Genomic DNA, 24,514 nt, shown 5'->3' with positions numbered 1-24,514 from the left:
TACGGCGATAACCCCTGCGGTGGGGAGGTTGTCGTCGTTCTTGGTCTGTGTGGACATTGGATCCCGAGGTTGGAGATTCAATCCTTGGTTGACGTATTCTTTCAAGTATCCTCATTGAATCAGGTTTCCTATCTCATTTTTCATGTGGTGGCACTCCTTCGTCGTGTGCCCTCTATCTTAGTGGAAGCCACAATATTTGTTGGACTTGAGTCTCTTAAGGTTGTCTTTCATTTTCCATGGCCATTAATTGATTAACCATTGCTGCTTAGCTACGACTAATATCTCCCCTCTGGAAGCGTTCAAGGGGGTGTAGTGAGCGAACCCCGCCCGAGGTACATGCTTGCGTTCTTCTTTCTTCGGTTCCTTTTTCCTCTCCCGACCCTTCCTTTTGCTATTGAGGGAAGGATCCGATGCGTTCGACTCCTCAATGTGGATGGATTTATGGGAGCGCATGAGTAAATCCTCCATAGTTCTAGGGGGATTGCCGGCTATGGATTCCTTGAATCTTCCTGTTAGCAGGTTTTGTTGGACAATACTGGCCAATAACTCATGATTAACATGGGAAAACTCACGCACTGCGTCCACGAACCTTTGCATGTAGTCTCTCAGAGTCTCACCCTCAATTTGGCGGATGGTAAATAAAAATGCAGCCGTTTTTGAAACTTTTTTATTCATAGAGAAGTGATGCAAGAACGTTGAACCAACTGCTCGAGGCTAGAAACAGTTCCAGCGAGTACTCTTGGGGTAGAGCTTTCGGGGGGAGTATTCTCATGGGAGGAGCAGACGGAGATTGCCGATGCAATGGGGGGATTTTCCCATCAAGGGGCGCTTGCTCATGTGTCAGGGGATTTTCTTATAAATTTAAAAGTTATTCATTGAAAAAATATAGTTGCAATAATAGTTTCAAATACATTAATTCGAAATGTGTAATTAAAATATTAAGAATAAAATTTATCCAATAAAAATTATGAATATTTGTTAAAATTGTTATCTAATAAATACTTTTTACAACAGCTATCCATAAATAAGTACTTTTGTTAGACGTTCATTGGTTTTAAATTTATTTATAATTTTAAATATAAGATATATTTATAATTATAAAAAAAAACTTTCTAGAAATTCGTTGTAGTTTAACTTAATAATAATTATAACAATAGATGACATTAAAGAAATAAATAAAATTTAGTCGTTCTATTTCATCGGCGGCATCAATTCTCAACATTTCAGGCAGTTACATTTCTCCGTCGGCAGCCACCAGTCTCCAACCTCAGTTTCTTCTTCCTTTAAGTGGGTACTGGTACTTCTTGAAAGTGATCAACTCAAAGCAAGTGAGGTTTTTTTTTTCTTTTTTAAGTTTCTTGATTTAGGGTTCTGCATTATGAAATTAAAATGCATTAATTAGAAATGTGTAATTAAAATATTAAGAATAAAATGTATCCAATAAGTAAATTATAAGCCAAATAATGCTTAAAAATAAATAAATAAATTGGATAAAGACACATATATATAGCATAAATTATTATTAATTATATGAAATTATAAATACCAACTTAATCATATTTATATGCTTATGATCACTTCACTCAATAAAATTATTCATAAATGAATCCAACTTTTATTTGAGTCAATAACATTTGAATAGATAAATATAATTTTTATAATTTAAAGAATTTATAAATTCATTAATTTAAGAATAATATTTTTTTATAATTGATATTAAACAAGTTTTTGTCGCATGACCTCTCAAATAAAATCAATAATTAATATGTACGTACATAAAAAAAAAATTCTGATATAAACATAAATATAACGAAATAAAAAAATATTATAGCATTAATTGATGGACAAAATCGAATTTTAAAAATTGTGAAAGGTTTTTATATAAAATTACTTAAATTACAAAAACTAATTGATGTGAATTTTGAAAGAGATTGTTTATCCATTAAGGCCAGCGTCTCAAACCAATTGGAAGTGAGTTGTAAAACTAAGAATTTGTTACCGTTGTGAAATGCACAACACACACTAAAACATACACTATAAATTATAGAAATATCAGTTGAAAGTGAAAAAGAAGAAGTAGCAAAAAATATAGAAAAACAAAATTTGTTCATTCTATTTGAACGGTGGCATCAGTCGTCAAGATTTTAGGCAGCCGCCTTCCTCCGCCGACTGAATTATTTATTTAAATGAATTAAACTTTTAATTGAGTCAATAACGTTTGAACAGATAGATATAATTTTTATAATTTAAAGAATTTGTAAATTTATTAATTTAAAAATAATAATTTTTTTATAATTGATACTAAACACTGTAGTTTTTGTTGCATGACCTCTTAAACAAAATCAATAATAAGTATGTACGTACATAAAAAAAGAAAAATATGATGAAATAATGATAAGTATAATAAAATAAAAAAAAATTATATGGTATCTATTAATTGATGGACAAAACGAGTTTTAAAAACTGAGAAAGGTTTTTATATTAAGTTACTTAAATTATAAAACCTAATTGATGTAAATTTTGAAAGATTTATAATAAAAAAAATAATTCTAAATTTAACATAAATGGATGGATTAAAAAAAATAAAAAATAATGATGACAAATAATAATTAATAAAAATTAATGTAATTAACTATTTATATTTATAGAACTAAATGTATGTGGCAAATAAGATCAAAAAACTTATCCATTAAAGCCCAACAAAGAGTGACCGGCCCAGCCCAGTGCAAATTTTATTATCCGTTGTAAAATACCAAAGACACACTAAAACCATATGAAAAAAAAAAGCCAAGAAAAACGTCCCATTTCGACGGCAGCCAATTCTCACATTTCAGGCAGCCGCGCCTTCCTCCGCTGACAGCCACCAACCATTCTCCAACCTCAGTTTCTTCTTTTTTTCAGTAGGTACTTCTTGATCAAAGCAAGTGAGTTTTTTTTTTCTTTTTTAAGTTTCTTGATTTAGGGTTCTTGCTTTGTGAAATTAAATGTATCTTGTTTAAATGAATTTGTCTGCCCAATGGAAAACTTGGTATGATGACTACTTAAAGATCACGAATTCTTGAAGTACACGGTCTTACTCTGTTTTTTTTTTCTTTATGGTGTTGGTGAATTATTTCAAGGTTCTTGAAATTCAACTACTACATGGGTTCTCTAGTACGCCGTGGATTACTATTGCGGGGGACAAAGGTGCGGGACTTAAATTCAAGGATGCCGGTGAAGATAGTTTTGTTGGTTCAGAACTTGCGAGGAGAATAGCCAAGACGGCTCCCATCATTGGAGGTTCTGAGGCCTCTTCCCTTTTGGTATGGTTGTTTTTCTGTTTGATTAGTGTATTGATTTTGTTGTGATTTTTATTGCTACACTGGATAAAATGGTGAGAAAATGGTGGTGTTAGTTCCTAACATTCTATGTTGAAGTTGTACACGGGTTGGTAATTCTGGCATCAGCAACTCCCAAATAATAAAATTTTCAAGACATGACCGAGGAAATTGCTGGAACTACTTTTAAGGAACTTCCCTGAAAATTATTTCCAAGTCTCTTGACTGTGTTTAACTGCTTCTCCTTTCAAGAAAAAAGTAAGTCAAGTTGGTGAATTTATCTTCATTTTCAAGAAAATGTGTTCTTGGGATAGTGTTCTTTTGGTGGAACTGTCCCTTGTATCCTTTCTTTGCTTTAAAATCATGTGCAAGGATGAGCTGCAGTCTTTCTTTCATGTCACTTTCAGAATGCGGGAATAAGCAATTGTAATTACAGGTAAGTTGCATGTTTTGTTCTTGTATATGGTGCATCATGTATTTACTCTTGTTTGTTAAAAGATGTGTAGTGAAGAGCTGTTAAGTTTATTCTCATTGTTTTCTTTGGTTCTTCGACAATTGCAAGCCATATTTGTTGCTGCATAAAGCTGCTGTTCTTTAGCAATCTCTCGTGAGACGTATTCCCTAAACATGCTATTCTAGCCTTAATAAGGACACGATTTATTGGTTCTTCTTTCTCAGGCGTGTGTGCGTGCACGGGTGCATATATATAGATCTATATGTCTATATATGTTTTGTCAGTTTTTCTAATATACAGATTGTTTCTTTGTTTCAGTCTGGTCGAAAAGGAACAGTTTTGGATTTGGCGAAGTTTGTCGACAAGGGTCTCCAAATCAAGTTAACTGGTGGAAGACAAGGTCAGTTATGAGTAAATTTGATTGGTTTGGAAATTCAGGCCATGTCTTTGTTCAGTTGTGAATGGATTGGTTCTAATATTTCTGTTCAGAAACTGTTGTGCTTATGATTGTCTTTTCTTGGTTTTATCTGGTCATTTTCCACTCTTAGTGACATTAATTTACCATTGAAATCCCTGATCCTCAGAATGCAATCAACAGCAGTGGCCTATTGGAATCTCAAACAATTTTGTTCCCCGGATTACTGCAATTAAATCCTCCTTAAGATTTCACTATTTACAGTTTAATTGTTGCTTTGTTTTGACTTATCATTTTCCAAAACGTCTGCAATGTGTTCTGCATGCATATATTTTCCCGTCCCTTTTCTTAAGTTTTGATTGATCAGTACGCTTGTGTTAATTGCAAGACTTTATCAAATTGCGATGAGTGTTCATGACATAGTCACTTTGTTTCTCCAAATCTTCCATGAGGATCTACAGGCTTTTGTTTGGATTGTCATCTTGGTGTGTTGTGTGATCTTCCTACCATTGAGATAGGAAAGAATGTGACTGCAGCAATAATATAAATGTATGCATTTTCTGTTTCAGAAAGTTCTTTACTTGAAGTTATATAATCTAAATGAATGCAAAAATGTAATGGAAGTGATTTTCTTGTTTTGGGAAAAGGTTATTTGCATTGATATAAAAGAATCGTACGTACACTTACAAGCTTTTCACAAAAGATTTTTTTGGAAATGATTTCTACCTGTATGCGAGGTTAGTGATATTTTAAGTTTTCTGAAAATTGCTGCCAAATGATCCTTGGTTCACGTAGGACTTTGGTGCTGAAACCTTTTGGCTCCACTTATTAACACATGGAGCTATACGAGCAAGATGCTGATGTTGTCAATTGCACAATCTAGAGTAAGACTACTGCTTGAAGGTAATGGAAAGCCATGTATATCTTCACTTTGATTAGTGAATCTGTGTCTACTTAAGGAGCAGTAAGTATGTTTACTGATCAATTTGCCTACTTCACCTCTTATTGCATATATGTGATCCACTGATGGCTAAGTGTCATCCGTCCATTCTCTCTTACTCTAATTTGAACTTGACTTTAACTATCTTAATATTCTCTTGGGACTGTGATGAAACTTCCTAAGTATTTTACTCTTATATGTAATCCGCTGAAAGCTAAGTGCCATCATCCACTCTCCCTTGCTCTTATCTTAACTTGACTTCAAGTATTATAATATTCCCTTAGGACAGTGATATTTTAACTTCCTAGACCAATTAATGGACAGACAGAATATTTTCTCTCAAGTGCCATATAGAAAAGTATCTTGTTTATGCGGTATCTATTTTATGCCTTTAAATTTTAAATTAGAGCATGTCGCAATTATGTATTTGTGTTGTTTTCTTTTGTGCCTTCATGATTCTATCTTAATGCAAAGAATAGATGTCATACTATTTATAATCTCTTCAAGAAGTACTGTTGTTACTGGTAATCTAGCACGAATTCTTTTATATGCGAGTTTTATTGTTACTGGTCATAAATCATTTTTCAGTAATATGTATAATATGCATTTATTTGATTCTACAAGTGAAGCATGTCAGTTGGTATGTGTGATTCATACTTGTCTTTTACAAGAGCTAGGGCCAGAGTTTGAATTTGATTTGCCATGTGCGAAGTAGATAACCTCATATCGATAAATATTGTGCGGGAATCAAAAGGTTAAGTAGGATTTAAATGCTCAGTTGAAACATATGTTGGCTGCTAAAGTATGCTATTTGACGACATTTTAGAACCTAAATGGTAGCCTACCTATCTTCATATTCCTCTATTCTGGTTTCTAACTCAAAAGTAATCAGTGCCCCTATTAATTCTTCTTTGTCAATTTTTCTTCCATATTTTGGAATCAAGGTGGTTGAACCATTGATTTTACTTGTATAATTCAAACCCAATTGTATTGCTCTAATTTCTTTGAAAAGTCACAAAATCACCATTCTCGTTTGGAAAGAAAATAATTATGGGTTTTGAGGCTGCTCAAAATGTGAAGGGTGCGAGGTTAGAGTTGAGACCTAAATTGGAGAGTAAACCCTCCTCTTTTTTCGTAAATTTATTCTTGGTTCATTTATTGTGTTGGGTTCTCTTTTCATGCGCTTGCCTTAAAATTTTTTGTTCGTAATGCATTTGAAATTCTTGTATGAATTTACAAAATTCATGTTGGTTCATGTTATTAACCTCTTGTTTTTGCAGGCGTATCATAGAAAAATGCGTTGAAAAATCTATATCATTCGATCATGAATTATTTTATTTGTGAACTTTGAAAATTAAATGCTATACTAAAATGTCTAACTGTTGTCTAGATGCCAATTTAAAATCTGTTTTTCAAGAGGACTTGGTAAATATTTTGTGAGTACTATATAATTTCATGAGTCGATAAATGGTTTTTGAGGTACACAGAGTTTTGCTAACTTAAATTGTGTTTGAAGAACCTTTAAATATTACTGGAAATTGGTTTCCTTGTCAACTATTCTTCTGTTATCAATTAATGTTCTCAAAAGCAGCTTTTATATTTTACTCAAAGATTTGTTTTTCTTGTCAAGTGTTTTATAATAAACTCATTTTTCCAAAATCAGCTTGAACTTACAATAATGAAGAAAAATTAACAAAATATTTTGATTAGCAATAGATGAAATCATGTAATTGTTTTTGGATAAATGCATGGCAAGTCATATGTTTTGGACTTTAAGTGAAGTTTTTTTTGTTGAATTTTAATTTTATAAAAGTAATCGACTTTGAAACCGTTTTTGAAGTTTTTTTGTAACATTTTAAAAAGCATTCAGTTTACTATTTTTGGTCAAATTGCATTCATTGCCATATTTGTTCAGATTTTCAAGAAATACATTATTAACTTTTCTTTCGACAAATGATTATCGTGCTGAAACTTGTTAAGATGTGTTGAAAATTCTTTTAAGATATTTGACAAATAATTTAAAAAACGATAATGAGATTGGCATCTAGAACAGTTATGCAATTTATTATATGTATGTTATTTTTTAAAGTTCACAAATGAACTAATTTGTGATTGTATGATATAGAATTTCCAACAATACTTTGATACGCCTGCAAAGTTGAGATGTCGATGATATGAACAAATATGGTGTTTTTGTAAAATTTGTACAAGAATCTTAAATGTACGACAAACAAAAAGTTTTGATAAAGCAACATGGAAACAAAACCTAATATAATGAACAAACCGAGAATAAACCAAGAAAAATAATGGAGGGTTACTTCTTGTTTACGTCTCAACTCCAACTCTCTTGCGCCTGTCATATTTAAAGCGGTCTCAGAATCCGTAATTGCATCGATTCCAAATTAGAATGTTGAGTACGTGAGTGTTTCATAGAAATTAGACACTTTTGGGTTTCAATTATACAAAGTAAATTGCAATGGTTTCAACCTTACTTGATTTCTGAATATGGGAAAAATTGATAAAGAAACAATTGATAAGGTCAAAGGTTGCTTTTTTGGCTAGAAAATGGTAGAGAGGAATATATGGATATATAGGTTATTATGTGGTTCTAGATGTTGTCGAAGATGCACTCTTCTTTTAGCAGCCAATATGTGACAATTGGGTGTTTAAATTAGTTCTTAGAGGGAATATGTTATTGCATGTCATTATGTTGCGCGTTTTTCTCTTTAATTGTTGATTCTGTACACATTTTCTTGTTTGTTTATTTCATTCTAACAACTTAATGCTGGTGAAGACAGCTTTCACGACGATCGGGTTCAAGTAATTTGGAGTATGAGTCTTTTGCACCAGAGTATCAACCCTCCTGGGTTCTCCAAGAATCGGCAGCCATCTATGTAAAGAGTCTATTGTAAATAAGAATTAAGTGTGTATGGTAGTACTTCGGCCTTCTTTGTATTGTGGCTCCAATAAGACCGCCTTGTTTCTTAGCCAAAGAAGTAAAAGTTTTGATCCGAAACCAATTTCTTGTTGTATATTTATTACTTGATCAAAATCAACTCAACCATATACACAAGTTGGTACATCATTGAAGCTTAAATCAATTATTTTTTTAGAATTCTTTTCTTTTTTTTTTTTCCCAATACTGCTTACAGTTGGAACACCTTCGAACTCTATTCTCCATACGGAAAAAACACTGCCAATCAAAAATAAATAAAAGAAAATAGAACTTTTGTAGTATACAATCATCAACAACAAATTAAAAAGAAAATAATAATATTAACAAACTCAATAGTAAAATAAAAATAATAAGTCAAAATTTTTTATTTTGGATTGTTTTAGTAATAAGTTTCATTTAATAAAAGATTAACAATATAACTCAAAAAGAGCACAATATGAAGCGTACCACGTAAAAGGTACGAATGTTTTCTTATAATAGAAATAAACACTCAAAACATTCTCACTATTTTATATTTAATCATAAGTTACAATTATTAGAATTCTCGAAATGATACATCCATTATATTATGGAAAAATTTATAATCTAAAAATATTAATCTAATATTAATATTAAAATAAAATTATTAGTAGTAAATCACTTGATTTAAATTTTTCAACAATACGTTTAATTTAATAAAATTGAGGATACTTATTCAATGTTATATTTTTATTTTTTTGAAGTTTGGATTAGTATTTACATGTTACTCATATGCTATTCATTTAAATTTTAAAGTGCCCTAGTAATTGTTTTTTTTTTATATAAATATTTATGATCTTTCCTAGAAAATTAAGCATGTTGAAATATTATGCTATTTATTAGATATATCATTCATCTTTTAAGTACTTTAGAGGAATTAGAAGTATCATATATTTTTCTTCTTTATTAGAATTAAATATTATAGTTGATTCATTATGTTTTCATTTAGAATCGTTTTAGTTTCTCAAGTTCATTTCTTGATTTAACATCCCTAAACTTGAATTTTGTCTTAAATTGATCCTTCTGACAATATTATAATTGGGAACAAAATGACCAGTTTAGAATTTTTTTTTCTCACTTGATTCCCTAAATTTGTAAGTTGTCAACTAGTAGTTACTGCCACTACAAATATAGGAAATCAGATTCATAGATTGGTGATTTGTTCACATTTTATAGCTCAAATTTGTATATATGTACAGTAAAAAAAACTTTATTTAAATCAGGTTCGATCAAAATACAATAAATATGATATATTTAACGTGTAATGGATCACTTCCCTTAAATTGCACATCAATTCCATGATAAGTGTATTATATTTACTGTGTAATTGATTTATGTTTGATCTAACTCGATTTAAATTAAAAAATTTATATGCACAAATTAAAAAATTTATATGCACAACAACACTCCTCGTGATACATTGTGATGGGGATAATTCTTTGTAATGTATCTTCCAAGGGCAAAATAGTTACTTTGCATTATACTTTTTACTTAATTGACTGATTTTGTTATGTTTTAATTTTTGGGTTATTTGTTTCCTTAATGAGAAGCTGAAAACTAATATATTTTAATAATAAGGAGTAAAATTTTATAATAATTGTAAATATATATCATGTGAATTAAACATTAGTATCCCACAATATTAATTCAGTTATGTAATCATTAATATATATATATATATATGTACATATATTGATGTGGTCGAGATTTTTACGAATAGATAAAATTAAAAATGTTACCTACGGCACAAATATGCATCAGGTGAAACATGATTTTTGAGGAAGGTCTTTTAGTAAGAAAAATGGTCACTTGCAATAAATAGTGGTTGCCTTAAAAAATTAATATTTTTTGTATTTATAGTACCGTTGGAAGTTATACGGTGCGGTGGGTTGAATTTGTTTGATATGTGCCCCATGTTTGTCTTCCACTTACTCACTTATATTTTTCTCATTTCATTTGCATTTCAAACTCCCAACCCCATTTTCTCCACAATGGCTAGCAAAGGTAGCTCTCTTCCTTAGTTAAATTTTGTTTCTTCTTTATTTGGTGTTCTTGCTTTGTATTTTGCTTCTTTGATTGAAATGTGGAGTGGGGAGGGTGAATGTGAAAATGGCCGTGAGTTAGATTGCAGACAGACGACGGCACACCCAACGGAAGGTGGGGCACGACGAAGGTGGGGGGGGGCACCCGTCGGTTTGAGGCGGCGCCTCAGGTAGGGGGGTGCAGTCCCCCACCCAACTCGCGATCGCGCCTCAGGTGGTTCGGTACCAGGGCTCAAGAGAAGCGGTCTCGAGGTTCCAAGAATCAGAGAAGTTCGATACGATCTTAACTGACAAGGCAACTCTTATTTATGATGATGCAATTCGAAGGTGTCGCCGTGTCCTTCGTTGGACCCTTCGCAAGAATGGCCGGATTGTTGAAGAAGACAATGGGCTCCTCGATCCTGAGGTGTCGGAGGGTGAAGAGGAGGTGGTGGAAGTTGCCGACGGTTGAGCCCCCCAAGTTTAAAAGTTTCGTAGTTTTTCGTTTGTTACTTAGGATTTAATCTCGGAATTTAATCGGATTATTTTGTTTAGTATGAATTTGACTCTCCATGTAATCAACGCATATTATTTAGGATGACCGCTTCGCCTCATATGGGGCAATTTTGTAAGTAGGCGGTTCTAACTCATGATTTTGTAGTATTTTACTTAATCGGCTTTTATGTCACTCGCGTTGTATCTTTCTAGGATGAGTTTGCTTTTTTTACGCAATGTATTTTGATTGGATGTTGCCTCAAGGGATGATTTCGCTCGCGTCCCGGAGTTGGATCTTTGCCAACTTCATTTAGGGAGGCAAAATTCTCCGAGGATAACGTCGCTGGGGGTTGATCTTAGTGGATTTTTTGTTAGAGGTCCCGGGGCAATTGGTACCTCAAGGGGGCCTCTCGAAAATTCATAGATCCCCCTTATCAAAGAAATTTTGAACTACAGCGGGAAAATTAACTTCATTACTTAAGCGTAAATTACAAGAGTTTCACAAGAGGTCGATGGCGAGGGACAAAACGCTACACTTCTACTTTGCTCCCTATTACAAAACATTCAAAAAGTGAACTTTACATACCCAGAGAACTTAACAGTAATACTTCTTGAGATTTGCGATGTTCCACGTGCGAGGGATGTCCCACTTTGCATCCAACTTCCCAATGGGGCCCGAAGCTTCGGCTTTTTGCATCACCAGATATCCCACTTGAAAACTTCTCGGCTTGACTCTCGCATTGGTTCTATACATAGTGGCCCGGATTGTGGCGTTTTCTCTGCCCTCTTCGAAAAAGTTTACGTTCATCCTCAACCCTTGCTCGTTGTAGTCAGGGTTGTAATTTTTCACTCGCCAACAAAGTTCTCCTATTCCTGCCAGCTCTACAACATTTGTCCCATAAGATAGGTTAAACGGGAATTCTCCCATAGGAGTTCTTGGTGTCGTTCGATATGCCCATAAAACTCTAGGGAGCTCACTCACCCATGTTCCCTTTTCGGTTCCCAATCGAGTATCCAAATGTTAAAGGATTATCCGATTGGTGACCTCCATCTGTCCGTTTGCTTGGTGATTACTAACTGATGTGAATAATTATTTGATCGCCAGCTCCTTGTACCAGTCCTTAAGTTTATTCCCCGAAAACGTAGTCCCATTGTCGTATATTATGGCACCGGGGATCTAAAACGTCATATGATGTTCTTCCTTAGGAACTTGACCTTTCTCCGATATCTTGGCTAACGGCTTGGCCTCTACCCACTTTGTAAAATAGTCCACCGCAACCAAGAACTTTTTTAGTCCTGCAGCTTGTGGAAAAGAGACAACTAGGTCCAAACCCCTCTGATCAAAAGGGCAGGGACTTTCAAGGGGTTGCATTAGCGCTGTCGGCTGGTGATTAATGTTTGCATGTTCTTGGCATGAACGGCATCGCCTTAGCAACTCATGTGCGTCGGAGATCATCGTTGGCCAAAAGAATCCATGCCTGAGGGCTTTTCCCGCTAAGGCCTTTCGTCCAAGTTGGTTTTCGCAAATTCCCTCATGTATCTCTCTTAGGACATAATTTTCCTCTTCAGGAGTCAGGCACTTTAGGAGGGGCAGCGAGAAACCACGTTTGTATATGTCTCCATCTATCATAATGAAGCGGGATGCTTTTCCTTTCAAGGCATTTACCTCTTTTTGGTCCTCCAGTATAGTTCCATCAGTTAGGAATCTGACGATCTGTTCTTTCCAACTCAGAGGTGTTGGGTCCACGCACATAATCTCCTCTTGCTCCTGTATCACGGCTCTTTGCGACGAGAGAAAAGTGATTCTTCTGCTTCGGATGGCTGCCATCGAGCTTGTTAACTTGGCTAGTTGGTCGGCTACAGCATTATCTGTTCTCAACACCTGAACAACAAAGGCTTCTTCGAACTTCTCAAATAGATTTTTCGCTTTCAGGGAATACTTGGCCATTTTTTCATCTCGTGTCTCAAAGGATCCTTGGATCTAGTTAACCACCAGTTGTGAATCACTATAAATGATAATCTTTTTCGCCCCAGCGTCCAAAGCTAACTTACGTCCTTCTAAAAATGCCTTATATTCGACGAGGGTATTCTAATTTTATAGCATACTCAAATTCATCTCCTTTAGGGCTCTCTAGAACTATTCCATCCCTACTTCCCGCCGATGTGGATGATCTATTGATGTGCATACTCCAGGAAAGCGTAGAAATACTTGCCGCGTTGTACGCCAACTCGACGGTGAAATCGGCTAGCACTTGTGCTTTAATGACTGGCCTGGGGTGAAACACGACGCTAAACTCACTTAACTCTACTGCCCACTTGACCATTGTCCCAGAGAGCTCCGAACTCGACAACACTTGCTTCAAAGGATGATTTGTCGACACAACCACTAGGTGCACCTGAAAATACGGCCTCAACTTTCTAGCTGCAGTGATTAAAGAGAATGCTAGTTTTGAATTTAGGAGTACCTGGATTCAGCCCCCTGCAACATCCTGCTAACTTAGTACACCAGGTGGTGCCCTTTGTTTTCCTTTCGTACCAAAACTGAGCTAACAACATTTTCTAAAATCGCCAAGTAAAGGTAGAAGGTTTATCCTATTTTAGGTTTCGTCAATAAAGGCGGGGAAGATAAATACTTCTTCAGCTCGTCAAATGCTTCTTGGATGGATTAGCATCACCCAAACTTTTCCGCGCCGCGAAGGATCTTGAAGAAATGTAGGCCTTTATTCGTAGATTGTGAAATGAATCTATTCAAGGATGCCAATTTTCCACGAGTTTTTGTACCTCTTCGACCGACTTTGGTGGGGGCATGTTCATGACAGTGCTAATTTTGTCGGGGTTTGCTTCTATTCCGCTCTTGGAGATCATGTACCCTAGAAATTCCCCACCCCCACTCCAAAGGTACACTTAGCGGGATTAAACTTCATTGCCAAAAGCTTTCAATATTTGGAAGCACTCTTCTAGATCCTTGATTTGATCCTGTTCTTTCACACTCTTAACCAACATGTCATCTATGTAGACCTCCATGTTTCAACCAATTTGGTTTTTGAACATGTAGTTGACAAATGGTTGATATGTTGTCTCTGCATTTTTCAGGCCGAATGACATGACATTGTAACAGAAGATCCCTTGGTCCGTGACAAAACTTGTTTTCTCTTGACCTTCAGAGGCCAAAGGAATTTGATTGTAGCCTTGATATGCGTCTAGGAAGCTCAACATTTCACATCTGGAGGTGGAGTCAACCAAGAGGTCAATACGTGGGAGGGGGAAGGGATCCTTTAGACATGCCTTGCTCAGATCTGTGAAGTCAATACAGATGCGATATTTTTCGTTTGGCTTCGGAACCAAGACAACATTAGCCAGCCACTCGGGGTATTGCACCGGGCATATGTGTTCGGCCTTAAGCAGCTTATCCATTTTTGCTCTTATCGCTTGACTTCTCTCCAGCTCGAATATCCTTTTTCTATTTTTGCTTTATAGGTTTTGCTTCGGGATTTTACATTGAGCTGGTGAGTGATAACGTTAGGTGAGATCCCATAAAAATCCGTCATGCTCCATGCAAACACTTCCTCATTTTTTATCAAAAATTGAGTTAAATTCTCTTTGTGACACATCGCCGTGTCTATCTTCATCGTCTTCTCGCCGTGGATCACCTTCAACTCTTCCAGGGCTTCAACTCTTTTCTCCCCATAGGTTGTTCCTACGTGCTCTTCCGCGGTGTCTCTCATCTCATGTCTTCCATCAGTCATCTTTCTCTTTGTTTTCTCATCGGCTGCTTCATTCAGTTTCTCACGCGATCTTTTAAGGGTACTCACGTAGCATTCCTTGGCCATTCTCTCGTCCCCCATGGTTTCTCCCATGCCGTTAGGGATGGCGAATTTAAGTTTCAGGTGGAAAGTATATGCTATCGCTCTAAAGAGGTTTAAGCTCGGTCTCCCCAAGATAACATTGTAGGCAGATAGAGCCTTCACCATGAGGAACTTCACCAATTTGGTGGACCTCTTTGGATAAGAGCCGGGAGACATTGTTAACATTACATCCCCTACTGGTTTGATTATTTTTCCGCTAAAATCTGTGAGTGGGGCGTTCACCTTCAGAAGTTGAGCATTGTCAATCCCTAATTGGACATATGCGTCGTGGAATATAATGTCCGCCGAACTCCCACTATCCACTAAAATTTTTTTGATCCAAAAGTTAGAGATCGTGGCAGAGATGACCAGGGCGTCGTTGTTTTAATTCCTCACTGGGTCCAAGTCCTGTTGGCTAAATGAAATCTCATCCCTTGTTTCAAACTAATATTGTAAACTTGAATAGGGGCTTGCGCGTGGTTTCCCCTAGCTGCTCGAGCGAGAGCCTTTCTTGCATTAGCCGAGTCATCACCCGCCGGGCCACCCCTGCAGTGGGGAGGTTGTCGTCGTTCTTGGTCTGTGTGGACATTGGATCCCGAGGTTGGGGATTCAATCCTTAGTTGACGTATTCTTTCAAATATCCTCACTAAATCAGGTTCCTATCTCATTTTTCATGTGGCGGCACTCCTTCGTCGTGTGCCCTCTATCTTAGTGGAAGCCAAAATATTTGTTGGACTTGAGTCTCTTAAGGTTGTCTTTCATTTTCCATGGCCATTAATTGATTAACCATTGCTGCTCAGCTACGACTAATATCTCCCCTCTGGAAGCGTTCAAGGGGGTGTAGTGAGCGAACCTCGCCCGAGGTACATGCTTGCGTTCTTCTTTCTTCGGTTCCTTTTCCTCTCCCGACCCTTCCTTTTGCTATTGAGGGAAGGATCTGATGCATTCGACTCCTTAATGTGGATGGATTTATGGGAGCGCATGAGTAAATCCTCCATAGTTCTAGGGGGATTGCCGGCTATGGATTCCTTGAATCTTCCTGTTAGCAGATTTTGTTGGACAATACTGGCTAATAACTCATGATTAACATGGGGAAACTCACGCACTGCGTCCACGAACCTTTGCATGTAGTCTCTCAGAGTCTCACCCTCAATTTAGCGGATGGTAAATAGAAATGCAGCCGTTTTTGAAACTTTTTATTCATAGAGAAGTGATGCAAGAACGCTGAACCAACTGCTCGAGGCTAGAAACAGTTCCAGCGAGTACTCTTGGGGTAGAGCTTTCGGGGGGAGTACTCTCATGGGAGGAGCAGACGGAGATTGCCGATGCAATGGGGGGATTTTCCCATCAAGGGGCGCTTGCTCATGTGTCAGGGGATTTTCTTATAAATTTAAAAGTTATTCATTGAAAAAATATAGTTGCAATAATAGTTTCAAATACATTAATTCAAAATGTGTAATTAAAATATTAAGAATAAAATTTATCCAATAAAAATTATGAATATTTGTTAAAATTGTTATCTAATAAATACTTTTTATAACAGCTATCCATAAATAAGTACTTTTGTTAGATGTTCATTGGTTTTAAATATATTTATAATTTTAAATATAAGATATATTTATAATTATAAAAAAAACTTTCTAGAAATTCGTTGTAGTTTAATTTAATAATAATTATAACAATAGATGACATTAAAGAAATAAATAAAATTTAGTCGTTCTATTTCATCGGCGGCATCAGTTTTCAACATTTCAGGCAGTTACATTTCTCCGTCGGCAGCCACCAGTCTCCAACCTCAGTTTCTCCAACCTCAATAATTAATATGTACGTACATAAAAAAAAATTCTGATATAAACATAAATATAATGAAATAAAAAAATATTATAGCGTTAATTGATGGACAAAATCGAATTTTAAAAATTGTGAAAGGTTTTTATATAAAATTACTTAAATTACAAAAACTAATTGATGTGAATTTTGAAAGAGATTGTTTATCCATTAAGGCCACCGGCTCAAACCAATTGGAAGTGAGTTGTAAAACTAAGAATTTGTTACCGTTGTGAAATGCACAACACACACTAAAACATACACTATAAATTATAGAAATATCAGTTGAAAGTGAAAATGAAGAAGTAGCAAAAAAATATAGAAAAACAAAATTTGTTCATTCTATTTGAACGGTGGCATCAGTCGTCAAGATTTTAGGCAGCCGCCTTCCTCCGTTGACTGAATTATTTATTTAAATGAATTAAACTTTTAATTGAGTCAATAACGTTTGAACAGATAAATATAATTTTTATAATTTAAAGAATTTGTAAATTTATTAATTTAAAAATAATAATTTTTTTTTTAATTGATACTAAACACTGTAGTTTTTGTTGCATGACCTCTTAAACAAAATCAATAATAAGTATGTACGTACGTAAAAAAAAAAAATATGATGAAATAATGATAAGTATAATAAAATAAAAAAAATTATATGGTATCTATTAATTGATGGACAAAACGAGTTTTAAAAACTGAGAAAGGTTTTTATATTAAGTTACTTAAATTATAAAACCTAATTGATGTAAATTTTGAAAGATTTATAATAAAAAAATAATTCTAAATTTAACATAAATGGATGGATTAAAAAAAATAAAAAATAATGATGACAAATAATAATTAATAAAAATTAATGTAATTGACTATTTATATTTATAGAACTAAATGTATGTGGCAAATAAGATCAAAAAACTTATCCATTAAAGCCCAACAAAGAGTGACCGGCCCAGCCCAGTGCAAATTTTATTATCCGTTGTAAAATACCAAACACACACTAAAACCATATGAAAAAAAAAAGCCAAGAAAAACGTCCCATTTCGACGGCAGCCAATTCTCACATTTCAGGCAGCCGCGCCTTCCTCCGCTGAGAGCCACCAGTCGCCTTCCTCCGCTGACAGCCACCAACCATTCTCCAACCTCAGTTTCTTCTTTTTTTCAGTAGGTACTTCTTGATCAAAGCAAGTGAGTTTTTTTTTTCTTTTTTAAGTTTCTTGATTTAGGGTTCTTGCTTTGTGAAATTAAATGTATCTTGTTTAAATGAATTTGTCTGCCCAATGGAAAACTTGGTATGATGACTACTTAAAGATCACGAATTCTTGAAGTACACGGTCTTACTCTGTTTTTTTTTTTTCTTTATGGTGTTGGTGAATTATTTCAAGGTTCTTGAAATTCAACTACTACTTGGGTTCTCTAGTACGTCGTGGATTACTATTGCGGGGGACAAAGGTGCGGGACTTAAATTCAAGGATGCCGGTGAAGATAGTTTTGTTGGTTCAGAACTTGCGAGGAGAATAGCCAAGACGGCTCCCATCATTGGAGGTTCTGAGGCCTCTTCCCTTTTGGTATGGTTGTTTTTCTGTTTGATTACTGTATTGATTTTGTTGTGATTTTTATTGCTACACTGGATAAAATGGTGAGAAAATGGTGGTGTTAGTTCCTAACATTCTATGTTGAAGTTGTACACGGGTTGGTAATTCTGGCATCAGCAACTCCCAAATAATAAAATTTTCAAGACATGACCGAGGAAATTGCTGGAACTACTTTTAAGGAACTTCCCTGAAAATTATTTCCAAGTCTCTTGACTGTGTTTAACTGCTTCTCCTTTCAAGAAAAAAGTAAGTCAAGTTGGTGAATTTATCTTCATTTTCAAGAAAATGTGTTCTTGGGATAGTGTTCTTTTGGTGGAACTGTCCCTTGTATCCTTTCTTTGCTTTAAAATCATGTGCAAGGATGAGCTGCAGTCTTTCTTTCATGTCACTTTCAGAATGCGGGAATAAGCAATTGTAATTACAGGTAAGTTGCATGTTTTGTTCTTGTATATGGTGCATCATGTATTTACTCTTGTTTGTTAAAAGATGTGTAGTGAAGAGCTGTTAAGTTTATTCTCATTGTTTTCTTTGGTTCTTCGAAAATTGCAAGCCATATTTGTTGCTGCATAAAGCTGCTGTTCTTTAGCAATCTCTCGTGAGACGTATTCCCTAAACATGCTATTCTAGCCTTAATAAGGACACGATTTATTGGTTCTTCTTTCTCAGGCGTGTGTGCGTGCACGGGTGCATATATATAGATCTATATGTCTATATATGTTTTGTCAGTTTTTCTAATATACAGATTGTTTCTTTGTTTCAGTCTGGTCGAAAAGGAACAGTTTTGGATTTGGCGAAGTTTGTCGACAAGGGTCTCCAAATCAAGTTGACTGGTGGAAGACAAGGTCAGTTATGTGTAAATTTGATTGGTTTGGAAATTCACGCCATGTCTTTGTTCAGTTGTGAATGGATTGGTTCTAATATTTCTGTTCAGAAACTGTTGTGCTTATGATTGTCTTTTCTTGGTTTTATCTGGTCATTTTCCACTCTTAGTGACATTAATTTACCATTGAAATCCCTGATCCTCAGAATGCAATCAACAGCAGTGGCCTATTGGAATCTTTAGAGAGGAATATATGGATATATAGGTTATTATGTGGTTCTAGATGTTGTCGAATGCACTCTTCTTTTAGCAGCCAATATGTGACAATTGGGTGTTTAAATTAGTTCTTAGAGGGAAGATGTTATTTATATAAGTTGTTATTGCATGTCATGATGTTGCGCGTTTTTCTCTTTAATTGTTGAGTCTGTACACATTTCTTTGTTTGTTTATTTCATTCTAACAATTTAATGCTGGTGAAGACAGCTTTCACGACGATCGGGTTCAAGTAATTTGGAGTATGAGTCTTTTGCACTAGAGTATCAACCCTCCTGGGTTCTCCAAGAATCGGCAGCCATCTATGTAAAGAGTCTATTGTAAATAAGAATTAAGTGTGTATGGTAGTACTTCGGCCTTCTTTGTATTGTGGCTCCAATAAGACCGCCTTGTTTCTTAGCCAAAGAAATAAAAATTTTGATCCGAAATCAATTTCCAGTTGTATATTTATTACTTGATCAAAATCAACTCAACCATATACACAAGTCGGTACATCATTGAAGCTCAAATCAACTATTTTTTGAGAATTCTTTTCTTTTTTTTTTTCCTAATACTGCTTACAATTGGAACACTTTCGAACTCTATTCTCCATATGGAAAAAACACTGCCAATCAAAAATAAATAAAAGAAAATAGAACTTTTGTAGTATACAATCATCATCAACAAACTAAAAAGAAAATATTAATATTAACAAACTCAATAGATAAAAATAATTAGTCAAAATTCTTCATTTTGGATTTTTTTAGTAAGAAGTTTCATTTAATAAAAGATTAACAATATAACTCAAAAAGAGCACAATATGAAAGTGTACCCCGTTAAAAGTACTAATGTTTTCTTACAATAGAAATAAACACTCAAAACATTCTCACTATTTTATATTTAATCATAAGTTACAATTATTAGAATTCTCGAAATGATACATCCATTATATTATGGAAAAATTTATAATCTAAAAATATTAATCTAATATTAATATTAAAATAAAATTAATTAGTCGTAAATCACTTGATTTAAATTTTTCAACAATACATTTAATTTAATAAAATTGAGGATACTTATTCAATGTTATATTTTTATTTTTTTGAAGTTTGGATTAGTATTTACATGTTACTCATATGCTATTCATTTAAATTTTAAAGTGCCCTAGTAATTTTTTTTTTTTATATAAATATTTATGATCTTTCCTAGAAAATTAAGCATGTTGAAATATTATGCTATTTATTAGATATATCATTCATCTTTTAAGTACTTTAGAGGAATTAGAAGTATCATATATTTTTCTTCTTTATTAGAATTAAATATTATAGTTGATTCATTATGTTTTCATTTAGAATCGTTTTAGTTTCTCAAGTTCATTTCTTGATTTAACATCCCTAAACTTGAATTTTGACTAAAATTGATCCTTCTGACAATATTATAATTGCGAATAAAAAGACCAGTTTAGAATTTTTTTTTTCTCACTTGAGTCCCTAAATTTGTAAGTTGTCAACTAGTAGTTAGTGCCACTACAAATATAGGAAATCAGATTCATAGATTGGTGATTTGTTCACATTTTATAGCTCAAATTTGTATATATGTACAGTAAAAAAAACTTTATTTAAATCAGGTTCGATCAAAATACAATAAATATGATATATTTAACGTGTAATGGATCACTTCCCTTAAATTGCACATCAATTCCATGATAAATGTATTATATTTACTGTGTAATTGATTTATGTTTGATCTAACTCGATTTAAATTAAAAAATTCATATGCACAACAACACTCCTCGTGATACATTGTGATGGGGATAATTCCTTGTAATGTATCTTCCAAGGGCAAAATAGTTACTTTGCATTATACTTTTTACTTAATTGACTGATTTTGTTATGTTTTTATTTTTGGGTTATTTGTTTCCTTAATGAGAAGCTGAAAACTAATATATTTTAATAATAAGGAGTAAAATTTTATAATAATTGTAAATATATATCATGTGAATTAAACATTAGTATCCCACAATATTAATTCAGTTATGTAATCATTAATATATATATATATATATATTGATGTGGTCGAGATTTTTACGAATGGATAAAATTAAAAATGTTACCTACGGCACAAATATGCATCAGGTGAAACATGATTTTTGAGGAAGGTCTTTTAGTAAGAAAAATGGTCACTTGCAATAAATAGTGGTTGCCTTAAAAAATTAATATTTTTGGTATTTATAGTACCGTTGGAAGTTATACGGTGCGGTGGGTTGAATTTGTTTGATATGTGCCCCATGTTTGTCTTCCACTTACTCACTTATATTTTTCTCCTTTCATTTGCATTTCAAACTCCCAACCCCATTTTCTCCACAATGGCTAGCAAAGGTAGCTCTCTTCCTTAGTCAAATTTTGTTTCTTCTTTATTTGGTGTTCTTGCTTTGTATTTTGCTTCTTTGATTGAAATGTGGAGTGGGGAGGGTGATTGTGAAAATGGCAGTGAGTTAGATTGCCGACAGACGACGACACACCCAACGGAAGGGGGGCACGGCGAAGGTGGGGGGAGGCGCGAGGCGCGACTTCGAGGTGGGGGGGGGGGGGGGGGGAGGGGGGGCACCCGTCGGTTTGAGGCAGCGCCTAGGGTAGGGGGGTGCAGTCCCCCTCCCAACTCGCGGTCGCGCCTCAGGTGGTTCGGTACCGGGGCTCAAGAGGAGGCGGTCTCGAGGTTCCAAGAATCAGAGAAGTTCGATACAATCTTAACTGACAAGGTAACTCTTATTTACGATGATGCAATTCGAAGGTATTGCCGTATCCTTCGTTGAACCCTTCGCAATAAGGGCCGGATTGTTGAAGAAGACAATGGGCTCCTTGATCCTGAGGTGTCGGAGGGTGAAGAGGAGGTAGTGGAAGTTGCCGACGGTTGAGCCCCCAAGTTTAAAAGCTTCGTAGTTTTTCGTTTGTTACTTAGAATTTAATCTCGGAATGTAATCGGATTATTTTGTTTAGTATGAATTTGACTCTCCATGTAATCAACGCATATTATTTAGGATGATCGCCTCGCCTCATATGGGGCGCTTTTGTAAATAAGTGGTTCTAACTCATGATTTTGTAGTTGACGTACTCGGAATTGAAAATATAATAATAATTAGAAAGAAGTCGTTACTTCTATTGCCTACTTTTCAATCCAGGAAAAAGAAGTTATTGCCAAAATCGGGTTGCATGATTTTTCTGTTATTATGTGATTTTTTTGAGTGAATTAAGTGGAAGTGAAGTTGGGGTTGCTGTTCTTGGAACTCGAAGCTGATACCTTGCTGAATTTATTATTGGATCACCAACTTGTTGACGCCAAATGTATGAGACTGGCTTTGTTCTCTTTGATTTTTTTACTTCTTTTGATCAATCATTCAGCAGTGTTGTGTTTATGTTATTTTTATGTGATTAATTGGGGGGTGGGAGGTGTTTCGGGCTTGATTTGGGGTTTGCATTTTTATCTGTTCCTCTGCTCTTGTCATTTCTGCTTCAATTTTGATTTTTTTTCCTACTTTTCGTGCAGAGGAAGATTACAGTAAACTCTGAGTAATTTGCCGAAATTTAGTAAGCACGATGTCGTTTAATTTAGTTCAGGACGGTGATAGGTCGCCTCGGATTATATTGTCGGAGCCCAATGGTTCAACTGCCGAGGTTCGTGGAATTGTTTCTTTTTTTATTAAGTTTTACAGTACGAAGTGATATAACAGCTAATGAATTTATTGATGACTTCTGTTTTTTTCCTTTTTTTTTTTTTAATCCATAGCGTTTGAAGTTGAGGTTTTTCTCTTTCTTGGTTGACTGTAAGTAATTTGAAATGCCATTACAATTTACAACTCAAACAGAAATGTATAATCAGAGCATGTTCCTTGAGAGTTTAGAGCGCATGCTGTAACCGCAGCAGTGTTGGATAAATAATTGGTTTCAAGTAATTGAAACGATGTTTTGAAATAGTACAATCGGATTTTGAAATCAAAAGCAAATAAATTCACGTTGGAACAAATAACAAAACACAATTAGAAACGCTATTTACGACAAGAAATTTAAATCGAAAACTTACAACGAGAATTGTATCGTAACAATTCTCAGTCCAATTTGAAGTAGTTAATTTTAACCGAATAGCAGAATTACTGGTTGCCTTGAAAAAAATATACGCCCCGTATCAGCAGTGCACCGGGTCCAACGTAATTTTTCCCAGGATAAGACGGTTACAGTTCTTCGGTTTTAGCACTATACCGAAGAACACCTTGACCAAACACTCAAAAGCTTGTTATCGAAACAAGAGACTCAAATCTTTAAACAAAATATAGAAGTCGAAAGAGAGAGTTTGAGAGAACTCAAAATGAGAGCTTGTTGTTTTGGTGTGTTTGAAATGATGGAGAGACAAGCCTTTATATAGGCTTCAAAAAATTTCAGCAATAAAGGAGGACATAATTGCAATAATTCTCCCCACATGAAACCGACTAAAAACGTCCAATGAAAATAAAGCAGCAATTGAAAATGGTTGCAGTTTTTGATCCTCAATTAAGCACGTTTAATGGCAGATTAATCAAATTTCAAATGGCAAATGAAATTGACGGGAATTGACAAAGAATTCAATTGTTGTTGCTGTTACAAATCTATGTGTTTTCAGCTTTTGGAATTCCAAATTCAACAATCCCCCACAAACTCATAGATTTGAACTCAAGTTTCCATGACTTGTTTTCAACAATGGTACCTTCCGGTTTGAACCACTGTCTAAGTTATCTAACGTCAGTTGTCACCAGGTCAAATGGAACTAAGCCTTGAATTTAAGCCTGTGAGTGTGACAACGTCTGTCAGTAACAACAAGCCACCAGCTATGTGTTGATCTTTAGAGTTGACACTTAGGCCATGTGTCCTGATCCTGTTCATGAATGCTTTTAGGAATAACTCAATTCCTTAGTTGCGGCCAAACAACGACATTCATTTAGTTGGGCGTCTCCAGGAATGCACTGCTAGCATCTCGTCTTATAAGACTTGACTCCATTCAGAGTTAGACTCTTACTATACTTACAGTAGCAGCACCTTCCAGAATTTCAGGGGACAGACTCCAAATACAAAGTATCAGTCTATTTGGTGCTCCGACATACCCTTACGACTTGTTGATACCACATTGAACCTTCTTTGTGGGATCTCCACTCAAAAGGTTGGGTTGCCGTCGTAGATATGTCACTCATGGGTTTTCAGTCCCATCCCCAATCTGGACCTTGTGACAGATTCAATCCTTTCGTCAAAGGATCAGCCACATTGTCCTTTGTTCCCACAAAGTCAATGCCTATTACTCTGTCTGACACTAATGCCCTTATAGACTTCAGTCTAACTTGGATGTGTCGTTTAGTCTTTTGATTGTATTTACGACTCCTCACCTTTGCTATTGTGGTTTGGCTATCACAATGTACAGCAATCGGTGAAAGAGGCTGACTTACAATGGGAAGTTGTGATAACAACCCAAATAGCCATTCTGCCTCGGTATCAGTCGTATCTAACGCACATAACTCGGCTTCAAACGTAGACCGGGTTATCAAAGTCT

General features: G+C 35.0%; 1 protein-coding gene and 2 long non-coding RNA genes across 10 annotated transcripts; 2 read left to right on the top strand and 1 right to left on the bottom strand.

Moving 5' to 3' along the window:
- The first annotated feature begins 2,756 nt into the window (after positions 1–2,756).
- On the top strand, positions 2,757–8,146 carry LOC105180348 (uncharacterized). 4 transcript variants are annotated; one of them, XR_016063729.1, is made up of 5 exons: positions 2,757–2,900; positions 3,120–3,302; positions 4,090–4,171; positions 4,982–5,089; positions 7,925–8,146. It is a non-coding gene; the product is annotated as an uncharacterized LOC105180348 (long non-coding RNA). The 4 variants fall into 4 exon arrangements; XR_016063728.1 differs by having other exon boundaries at positions 2,759–2,904; XR_016063726.1 differs by having other exon boundaries at positions 2,762–2,924.
- Positions 8,147–11,793: 3,647 nt separating this feature from the next.
- Positions 11,794–12,564, bottom strand: LOC148784572 (uncharacterized). The gene has a single exon (XM_088876893.1). The coding sequence runs from the start codon at positions 12,562–12,564 to the stop codon at positions 11,794–11,796; it is 771 nt and encodes a 256-aa protein (XP_088733019.1).
- A 4,703-nt stretch (positions 12,565–17,267) lies between these two features.
- On the top strand, positions 17,268–19,399 carry LOC105176317 (uncharacterized). Of its 5 annotated transcripts, none has more exons than XR_016063543.1 (4): positions 17,268–17,467; positions 17,665–18,298; positions 18,635–18,716; positions 19,178–19,399. It is a non-coding gene; the product is annotated as an uncharacterized LOC105176317 (long non-coding RNA). The 5 variants fall into 5 exon arrangements; XR_016063541.1 differs by having other exon boundaries at positions 17,270–17,467; positions 17,665–17,847; positions 19,174–19,399; XR_016063542.1 differs by having other exon boundaries at positions 17,271–17,443; positions 17,665–17,847.
- Positions 19,400–24,514: the final 5,115 nt, after the last annotated feature.

This window comes from Sesamum indicum, linkage group LG13 (genome assembly GCF_026168435.1).
Source record: "Sesamum indicum cultivar Baizhima isolate 11 linkage group LG13, ASM2616843v1, whole genome shotgun sequence".
Lineage (NCBI taxonomy): Eukaryota > Viridiplantae > Streptophyta > Magnoliopsida > Lamiales > Pedaliaceae > Sesamum > Sesamum indicum.
Note: the sequence above shows the minus strand (reverse complement) of the source record. Positions and strands in the feature narration are given on the sequence as shown.

Bases quoted from the DNA above. Each gene is read 5' to 3' on its own strand.
- LOC148784572 (XM_088876893.1), bottom strand. From the start codon at position 12,564: ATGGCCAAGTATTCCCTGAAAGCGAAAAATCTATTTGAGAAGTTCGAA.